General features: G+C 47.0%; 1 protein-coding gene across 2 annotated transcripts in view; it reads left to right on the top strand.

The window, feature by feature from the left end:
- The first annotated feature begins 361 nt into the window (after positions 1-361).
- Positions 362-10,177, top strand: part of hars (histidyl-tRNA synthetase) — an 18,318-nt gene continuing 8,502 nt past the window's right edge. The window contains exons 1-8 of one of the 2 annotated variants that reach the window (XM_060887069.1): positions 383-519; positions 1,495-1,823; positions 2,487-2,576; positions 6,233-6,352; positions 6,514-6,609; positions 6,938-7,063; positions 7,457-7,564; positions 8,180-8,278. In XM_060887069.1, the coding sequence (XP_060743052.1) occupies positions 1,713-1,823; positions 2,487-2,576; positions 6,233-6,352; positions 6,514-6,609; positions 6,938-7,063; positions 7,457-7,564; positions 8,180-8,278 (750 nt within the window). In that variant the 5' untranslated portion in view covers positions 383-519; positions 1,495-1,712. Of the gene's footprint in view, positions 520-1,494; positions 1,824-2,486; positions 2,577-6,232; positions 6,353-6,513; positions 6,610-6,937; positions 7,064-7,456; positions 7,565-8,179; positions 8,279-10,177 lie in introns of both variants that reach the window. The other variant, XM_060887070.1, reaches the window with a different exon arrangement.

Genomic DNA, 10,177 nt, shown 5'->3' with positions numbered 1-10,177 from the left:
AATAATGATCATAATAATAACAATAAATATAAGAACTGCAATAATAATATTAATAATACATTTTATAATAATAATCATAATAATAATAATAACAACAACAACAACAACAATAATAATAATAACAATAAAAATAAGAACAACAATAATAACATTAATAATACATTTTAGAATAATAATAACAACAATAACAATAATGAAAACAACAACAACAACAACAACAACAACAACAATACTACTACTACTACTACTACTACTAATAATAATAATAATAATAATAATAATAATAATAATAATAATAATAATAATAATAATAATAGCTGTGATCTTGAAGCGGTGCTGACGTATAATGTCCGCGACATGAGAAAGCATGTGTGAGTGAGTGCGCATGCGGAAGCAGAAGGGAGTCGCACCGGTGAATGCAGAAGCACTATGGCTGACAAAGCGCAGATACAGGAGGCGATTAAAGTACAAGGAGAGGTGGTGCGAAAACTTAAAGCAGAAAAAGCCAACAAGGAACAGGTTCGTGCGCTAATATGTGATTGTACTTGTTTTTAAACACGAGCCCTGTGTGATCATTACTGCATGACGTCACTGGCTAACATGTGCGTTTAGCTTTTAGCTTTGACTCGATCAACAACATTGTAGTTAGATTTTATCTGTCAGGTAATTGTATCACGGTGTAAACATTTATCCAGCAATAGAATAGCAACAGATTGTGTAGCTTAAAGCTGCTCCACGCTCCATAACTCAGTGTTAGCAAAGAGCTGATGCAATATATGGATGGAGCTGTTAGGAGAAAGGCGACTCTGGATCAGTGCCATGTACTTACTGTACTTACTGTACTTACTGTACTCAATGTACTTAATGTACTCAATGTACTTACTGTACTCACTGTACTCACTGTACTTACTGTACTTACTGTACTCACTGTACTTACTGTACTCACTGTACTCACTGTACTCAATGTACTTACTGTACTCACTGTCTGCTGCTTTCTCTATATTTTCACACGTCACTTAGGAGACATGACCTTTTATATGTCTGTGATCATCTCCTCATCTTCACTGTTTGCTCAAATCTCACTTCAAAAATCCATTCTGAATAAAATCCAGTCTTGCAAATGAATAGAAGATCTTCAGGTTTATTTTGGACTGAAATTCTTTCATTCATATATTAATCCTTTGGTTCCTGTGTGACCCACTGATGGTGATGCAGCGGCGCTTTAGTGATTTAGTCTCTTCATCTGTCTCACTTCTTATCTGCCAGAATTGAATCACAAAGCCCATCTGACTAGTCAAACTACCTCAGATTCGGTCCGAGATAGTTTAGAGCGAAATCCTGACGAGCTGGTGTGCTCTGTATGTTAGTGGTATGTGATTAGAGGAGGTGTGTCCCTGTGTGATTTATTCTGTTGATGCAGAAGTCGTCTAGACTGCGCCTGATTTTGACACCTTGCTTTCATGTTTTGCTTCCTTGATGCTGTGATGCCCCTAGTGTTAGGGTCGCTCACCACTTTTCTCCTGTTCTTCCTGCCTGCTGCTGCTGTGGTTCCTCTATATTTCTTCTATACTCGTCATCGTCGTTATCGGCATCATCTTGCTGTCCTGATTGCTGGATTTCGCGTTTTCTGGCCCTGACCTGCGGATGGTGTTCGATTCCTGAACTCTGGTGCGACGACTGTATCTGTGTGTGTGCGTGTGTGCATTTGGAAAATGGCCACCCTCGGTTTGGCGTGTGTGCGTCTCTGCGCTGGACTGACTGGACGTCGGGCTTCACTGTGGCTCCGCCCCATGCGCTGCCTTTCTGGGATGACTGTATCTCAGGTAGGAGAAAAGAAACCCAGTTTTCATGATATTATGTAATTTTTAACTTGGTCATGAGAGCCACAATCAAATAAAGAGGTATACATTATAATAATCTGTCTGTCCAAATGGTGTCTTTGAGGCTAAATTAAAGGACTGTGGATACGGAGGCTTTTTTTTCCTCTCTAAAAAGATGTTGATTTAACATTTGTGAAAGATGTTCTTTGACGTTTCACAAATTCCAGTATCGATGGCTAAAAAGTATGACGTCGTTCTTTAATAAGTAAAAGAAAATTGTAACTGACTTTGACAAAACTGACCTTTTGAAGAAGAGCAAATAAAAGTTCATGGATTAGATCTAGAAAATCTAGAAGCCACGAGCACGTAGTGTAAGCTTTTGTGTTACAGTAACAGCACAATCTGAACTGCAGAGTCACTGCTGTTTTTTTATCAAAATAACTCAAGCAATGGAGAGGAATGTGCAGAGCAAGTCGTCCTGCTGCTGCTTATTTTTGTAGAGAACGCTTTAATGAGCACAGAAGGTGACTGCACGCCTCTTTAGTTTGCAGGTACTGAACATTTTCTATCCTGACATCCTGTTTCTGTCCTGTTCTGCATGTCCTGCTGTTATTTACAGTTATTAATGAGGGTTTATAATTTTTGTTTTGTTTTTTTCCCTCATAGATTGATGAAGAAGTCGCCAAACTGTTAGAGCTGAAGGCTCGACTCGGAGGAGACGATGGCAAACAAACGTTTGTTCTTAAGACAGCGAAGGTAGGTGAAGGAGTGTGTGTGTGCCCGGGTTAGTGTGTGTGTGTGCCTGGGTTAGTGTGTGTGTGCCCGGGTTAGTGTGTGTGTGTGTGCCCGGGTTAGTGTGTGTGTGCCCGGGTTAGTGTGTGTGTGTGTGTGTGCCCGGGTTAGTGTGTGTGTGTGTGTGTGCCCGGGTTAGTGTGTGTGTGTGCCCGGGTTAGTGTGTGTGTGCCCGGGTTAGTGTGTGTGTGTGTGCCCGGGTTAGTGTGTGTGTGTGTGTGTGTGCCCGGGTTAGTGTGTGTGTGTGTGTGTGTGCCCGGGTTAGTGTGTGTGTGTGCCCGGGTTAGTGTGTGTGTGCCCGGGTTAGTGTGTGTGTGCCCGGGTTAGTGTGTGTGTGCCCGGGTTAGTGTGTGTGTGCCCGGGTTAGTGTGTGTGTGTGTGCCCGGGTTAGTGTGTGTGTGTGTGCCCGGGTTAGTGTGTGTGTGTGTGTGCCCGGGTTAGTGTGTGTGTGTGTGCCCGGGTTAGTGTGTGTGTGTGTGCCCGGGTTAGTGTGTGTGTGTGTGCCCGGGTTAGTGTGTGTGTGTGTGCCCGGGTTAGTGTGTGTGTGTGTGCCCGGGTTAGTGTGTGTGTGTGTGCCCGGGTTAGTGTGTGTGTGTGTGCCCGGGTTAGTGTGTGTGTGTGTGCCCGGGTTAGTGTGTGTGTGTGTGTGTGTGTGTGTGCCCGGGTTAGTGTGTGTGTGTGTGTGTGTGTGTGTGTGCCCGGGTTAGTGTGTGTGTGTGTGTGTGTGTGTGTGTGTGTGCCCGGGTTAGTGTGTGTGTGTGTGTGTGTGTGTGTGTGTGTGTGTGTGTGCCCGGGTTAGTGTGTGTGTGTGTGTGCCCGGGTTAGTGTGTGTGTGTGTGTGTGTGTGTGTGTGCCCGGGTTAGTGTGTGTGTGTGTGTGTGTGTGCCCGGGTTAGTGTGTGTGTGTGTGTGTGTGTGTGCGTGCCCGGGTTAGTGTGTGTGTGTGTGCGTGCCCGGGTTAGTGTGTGTGTGTGTGCGTGCCCGGGTTAGTGTGTGTGTGTGTGCGTGCCCGGGTTAGTGTGTGTGTGTGCGTGCCCGGGTTAGTGTGTGTGTGTGTGCGTGCCCGGGTTAGTGTGTGTGTGTGTGCGTGCCCGGGTTAGTGTGTGTGTGTGTGCGTGCCCGGGTTAGTGTGTGTGTGCGTGCCCGGGTTAGTGTGTGTGTGTGTGCCCGGGTTAGTGTGTGTGTGTGCCCGGGTTAGTGTGTGTGTGTGCCCGGGTTAGTGTGTGTGTGTGCCCGGGTTAGTGTGTGTGTGTGTGTGCGTGCCCGGGTTAGTGTGTGTGTGTGCGTGCCCGGGTTAGTGTGTGTGTGTGCGTGCCCGGGTTAGTGTGTGTGTGTGCGTGCCCGGGTTAGTGTGTGTGTGTGCGTGCCCGGGTTAGTGTGTGTGTGTGCGTGCCCGGGTTAGTGTGTGTGTGTGTGTGTGCGTGCCCGGGTTAGTGTGTGTGTGTGTGTGTGCGTGCCCGGGTTAGTGTGTGTGTGTGTGTGTGTGCGTGCCCGGGTTAGTGTGTGTGTGTGTGCGTGCCCGGGTTAGTGTGTGTGTGTGCGTGCCCGGGTTAGTGTGTGTGTGTGTGCGTGCCCGGGTTAGTGTGTGTGTGTGCGTGCCCGGGTTAGTGTGTGTGTGTGCGTGCCCGGGTTAGTGTGTGTGTGTGCGCGTGCCCGGGTTAGTGTGTGTGTGTGCGTGTGCCCGGGTTAGTGTGTGTGTGCGTGTGCCCGGGTTAGTGTGTGTGTGTGTGCGTGTGCCCGGGTTAGTGTGTGTGTGTGCGTGTGCCCGGGTTAGTGTGTGTGTGTGCGTGCCCGGGTTAGTGTGTGTGTGTGCGTGCCCGGGTTAGTGTGTGTGTGTGCGTGCCCGGGTTAGTGTGTGTGTGTGCGTGCCCGGGTTAGTGTGTGTGTGTGCGTGCCCGGGTTAGTGTGTGTGTGTGCGTGCCCGGGTTAGTGTGTGTGTGTGCGTGCCCGGGTTAGTGTGTGTGTGTGCGTGCCCGGGTTAGTGTGTGTGTGTGCGTGCCCGGGTTAGTGTGTGTGTGTGCGTGCCCGGGTTAGTGTGTGTGTGTGCCCGGGTAGGTGTGTGTGTGTGTGCCCGGGTAGGTGTGTGTGTGTGTGCCCGGGTTAGTGTGTGTGTGTGTGCCCGGGTTAGTGTGTGTGTGTGCCCGGGTGAGTGTGTGTGTGTGTGTGTGTGCCCGGGTTAGTGTGTGTGTGTGTGTGTGTGTCCCCGGGTTAGTGTGTGTGTGTCCCCGGGTTAGTGTGTGTGTGTGCCCGGGTTAGTGTGTGTGTGTGTGCCCGGGTTAGTGTGTGTGTGTGCGTGCCCGGGTTAGTGTGTGTGTGTGCCCGGGTTAGTGTGTGTGTGTGTGTGTGCCCGGGTTAGAGTGTGTGTGTGTGTGTGTGTGTGTGTGCCCGGGTTAGTGTGTGTGTGTGTGTGTGTGTGTGTGTCCCCGGGTTAGTGTGTGTGTGTCCCCGGGTTAGTGTGTGTGTGTCCCCGGGTTAGTGTGTGTGTGTCCCCGGGTTAGTGTGTGTGTGTCCCCGGGTTAGTGTGTGTGTGTCCCCGGGTTAGTGTGTGTGTGTCCCCGGGTTAGTGTGTGTGTGTCCCCGGGTTAGTGTGTGTGTGTCCCCGGGTTAGTGTGTGTGTGTCCCCGGGTTAGTGTGTGTGTGTCCCCGGGTTATTGTGTGTGTGTCCCCGGGTTATTGTGTGTGTGTCCCCGGGTTATTGTGTGTGTGTCCCCGGGTTAGTGTGTGTGTGTCCCCGGGTTAGTGTGTGTGTGTCCCCGGGTTAGTGTGTGTGTGTCCCCGGGTTAGTGTGTGTGTGTCCCCGGGTTAGTGTGTGTGTGTCCCCGGGTTAGTGTGTGTGTGTCCCCGGGTTAGTGTGTGTGTGTCCCCGGGTTAGTGTGTGTGTGTCCCCGGGTTAGTGTGTGTGTGTCCCCGGGTTAGTGTGTGTGTGTCCCCGGGTTAGTGTGTGTGTGTCCCCGGGTTAGTGTGTGTGTGTCCCCGGGTTAGTGTGTGTGTGTCCCCGGGTTAGTGTGTGTGTGTCCCCGGGTTAGTGTGTGTGTGTGCCCGGGTTAGTGTGTGTGCCCGGGTTAGTGTGTGTGCCCGGGTTAGTGTGTGTGCCCGGGTTAGCGTGTGTGTGTGTGTGTGTGTGTGTGTGTGTGTGCCCGGGTTAGTGTGTGTGTGTGTGTGTGTGTGTGCCCGGGTTAGTGTGTGTGTGTGTGTGTGTGTGCCCGGGTTAGTGTGTGTGTGTGTGTGTGTGTGTGCCCGGGTTAGTGTGTGTGTGTGTGTGTGTGCCCGGGTTAGTGTGTGTGTGTGTGTGTGTGTGTGTGTGTGCCCGGGTTAGTGTGTGTGTGTGTGTGTGTGTGTGCCCGGGTTAGTGTGTGTGTGCCCGGGTTAGTGTGTGTGTGTGTGTGCCCGGGTTAGTGTGTGTGTGTGTGTGTCCCGGTTAGTGTGTGTGTGTGCCCGGGTTAGTGTGTGTGCGCCTGTGTGTGCCCGGGTTAGTTTGTGTGCGCATGCGCCTGCCCATGTCTGTGTGCGCGCGTGCCCGGGTTTGTGTGTGTGTGTGCGCACAGGTTTGTGTTTGTTTGTGTATATGTGTATGCTTGCATATATACGTGTGTGTGTGTGTGTGTGTGTGTGTGTGTGTAGGGGACCAGGGACTACAACCCCAAACAGATGGCCATCAGAGAGAAAGTGTTCAACATCATCATCAGCTGCTTTAAACGCCATGGAGCTGAGACCATCGACACCCCTGTCTTTGAGCTCAAGGTATACACACACCTGTGCACACGTGCGTGCGCGCACACACACACACACACGCACACTTGTTCTTAAATCAGTCTTGCACCAGTGTCAGCAAAGTTGTACGTGTTGACGATAGCATCCTAAAATACAGTTTCAACAAAGCATTTGCTTGTGTTTGTGCTCAGGAAACACTGACAGGGAAATACGGCGAAGACTCCAAACTCATCTACGACCTGAAGGACCAGGGTGGAGAACTGCTGTCTCTCAGATACGACCTCACTGTATCCTCCTGCATTAAAGATTCACCCCAGAACGTCTGCTCAGATCGGCTCTAAACCAGGAAGGAATTGCTTAAAGAAAATAGCTTAAAGACAAGCAAGAAAATCAGCAGTAGAACCGTTTTACTGTCTTGTTTCTAACTTTCTCGTACATTATTATTTGTTTTTCTCACGCTGTGATATTTTTCCTGTAGGATTCCTTCATTGTGTAGCAGCTTGAGTCTCGTAAGAGCAAGATAAAAAACTTAAGTGACGTTTATTAAACCCAACATTTTGCTTTTTCCTGTTTTCGTGCTTGTGTGTTGTGCTCTCTTAACTGCTTCCTGTTCAGGTACCGTTTGCTCGCTACTTGGCCATGAACAAGATTACGAACATTAAACGCTATCATATCGCCAAAGTGTACCGCAGAGACAACCCCGCCATGACCCGGGGCCGCTACCGAGAGTTCTACCAGTGTGTGAGTGTTTCCTGTTTCATCCTTACACACTGCCACTGTTTAACTCCGACTTAGTCTCAGTCTTAACTTAGACTTAAACTCGGTCTGTTTAATAACAGCTTTTTGAGCTGATTGCTCTATAAATCTAGGATACAGTGCCTTTGCGAAAGTATTCACACCCCTTGGCGTGTGTTAGTACTAGGAATTTGGGGGGTTTGTACATCAAATGGTTCACAACGTGCCTACTACTATGAAGGGGCCAAACTGTGACGCAAAGAATATTTAAAAGAAAACAAAACCGAAATCTTGATTGTCTGTAAGTTTTCACCCTCTCTTTCCCTAGAGGGAGGGGGTGAATACTTTTGCAAGACCTTGTTGGTTTTTCTCTATCTCACTCTTTCTCCTGTGCTGTAGGATTTCGACATCGCAGGGCAGTATGACCCGATGATCCCTGACGCAGAGTGTTTGAAGATCGTTTACGAGATCCTGAGTGAACTGGACCTGGGCGAATTCCGCATTAAGGTCAGAAGCCTTAAATGTACACAAACCAACTGAGCCAGAAAACATATTTAGACAATACATCAAATATCAAAAATCAGCGAGTCGAGTCGGCAAAATCGATCGTCCGAAGTCTCTTCACCTAGCTCTTATTTTATCTAGTAATATAATGTACTAGAGCTGAAGTTTCATTTATATTGCCATACACTGTTGCATAAGTATTTACCCCCTTTGAACTTTCCCACATTTTGAAACAGAATGAATTAGGATTACGTATCAAGTTGTGTAGCTTTCTAATGTATTATTATTATTATTATTATTATAATTACTAATAATAATAATATAATTGCCATGTGAGCTGTTGGCCTTATGTCCTTGGCCTTATGTCCTTATGTTTTTTTGCTCTATGTTGCCCCCTAGTGGACTAACAGACACATTAACAAGATTTGTGTTAGATTTACAAAAAGCATATTTAACTTTTCTCATTATTAGCTGTTAAAAGCCGTAACGTCAGACGTGTTGTCATGGTTTCACTAAAATTTGTGTTGCTAATCAATTTTTATTCTTATTAAAAAATATATATATATTTTATATATAATATATATGACCGAGCGTTATATCCTTGCGGCGGCTTTACAGGTGAATGACCGGCGTATTCTGGATGGTATGTTTGCGGTGTGCGGCGTTCCGGACGAGAAATTCCGTACCATCTGCTCGACGGTGGACAAACTGGACAAGGTGAGGGCTGAACCACAGCATCGTGTTTAGACCTGTACCGGTAACAGCCTTCAACTGATGCAGTGTTGACTGCTGCCACAGAGCTTGACGTTATTTACTTCACCGAGATTTAGTTCGGCACTAAAGAAGTACCGGATAAAAACTTTATAAGGCAGAAACTAATCTATGGTTTGTTTCATGGTAATCAGCTCATCAGGAGGCACCCAGCCCATTAATTCACTCAATCATACTGCGTAAATAAAAACGCATCTATAATGAAGAGCTTTGTGTGCCTCCACGTTTTACACAATTCTTTACAGATTACACGCATCATTATATAAAAGACACGTCAGTTAGAGCTCTACATGATCTAGATCCAAACTCTCTGCCTGTCACCTTTAAAGGCAGGGTCTCCGATTTTGAGAAATGCTTCAGAAAACTGAGTCGGGCCGAATAATAAACGAAAATCAAAACAAAAATCAAGAGCAGAAAGGGGCGGGGCTTGTCAATATGTGGCGGAGAGAGTGTTCAGTGCGCATGTGTGACATTAGCAGAAAGTGGTTTTAACATTGACTTGGAGGATAAAAACAAAGGAAGAAAGGCTTACGATAAGGCAAGAAGTAGGACGTGTTAATATAGGATCAGCTTTCCAGCGCTGGAGAGAACTGAAGGAGCGGGAAGTTGGCGCATATTCACAGATTGAAACGCTGTTACTACACAAATAACACCTCTTTTCTATCGTAGTAATGTAGAGACGCAGCTACAACCACGTTTTGTGTAGTAACAGCGTTTAGCTCAGGAGTTATTGACTCTGGAAATTTTGTTATTGACTCTGGACTCTGGAAACTCTGGAAACTTTACTTTTCCTGCTCGATAGGTGAGTAACGTTGGTTTTGCTTTGGTTCACAGAACTAATATAAGCCGTCCTTTGCATGATTATGCTTGTGTGTCATTTTTGCTTGTTTGTTTATCTGCAATCGTATTGTTCTTCCCTTCTTTCCATTAGTTGCCTGGGTTACATATGTAGGTGTGGGCGGAGCTATCGATACAGGGGTGGGACCCATTTGGGTTAGGGGCGTGTTTGTTTTGGTGATTTCAAATGTCGACATTGACTTTCAAAAATCGGAGACCCCACCTTTAAGTTGAAGTAGAGTTTATTGTTTAAAGTTTATTGTAGACCTGCATTCTGAAAAACTGGTGATTTTTATATTTCTGGCATTTGGCAGACGCACTGTTCAGGCATAGAGATTTAACTTTATCTCATTTATACACCTGAGCAGTTGAAGGTTAAGGATCTCGCTCAGGGCCCCAAAAGTGTCAGCTCAGTGGTCCTGGGATTTCAAGTCAAGTTATAAGAAGCTTTTATTGTCATTTTTACCCTATATAGCTGATGTGGTACATTGAAATTGAGAGCAGAAAGCAGTGAAATCGGGTGTGTATGTTGTCAGCGCAATACACATACAGTGGTGCAGGTGCTGGGCTGTGAGGGATGTGCGATTACTACTTTTACAGCCATTCATGTGTGAGGACGATTCACACGTGTAAGTAAAGCTAGGGGAGTAGCGTAGGGTTAAAGATGTTTCACTGAATTTCCCGATATCTTTTTTTTAATTTTTGTGCAAAAAAACTGAAAGAAGAAATGATCCTAACAAAAGTTCTCATCTGTCATCATCCTGTCAGTCATCACATCTGCTTGTGTCACACGCCTAACATCACGAGACTCCTGCTCTGTGCTGCGACCGCGGCCCGTGCCGAACAGAACGGACGAGCGTCACTTCGTACCCGTAGGGTCCGTTATCCGACCGAACTAAATTTATTATACAGATGTCTTTTTCACAATGAGCTACTCAAGGGCCCGGAACAAATGACCTCGCGGCTGTGTGTTATTCAGTACGTTGTGCGAATCTGAACAAAGAGAGT

Source organism: Tachysurus vachellii, chromosome 14, assembly GCF_030014155.1.
Source record: "Tachysurus vachellii isolate PV-2020 chromosome 14, HZAU_Pvac_v1, whole genome shotgun sequence".
Lineage (NCBI taxonomy): Eukaryota > Metazoa > Chordata > Actinopteri > Siluriformes > Bagridae > Tachysurus > Tachysurus vachellii.
The sequence above is the reverse complement of the archived record's forward strand: the minus strand, read 5'-3'. Positions and strand labels throughout refer to the sequence as shown.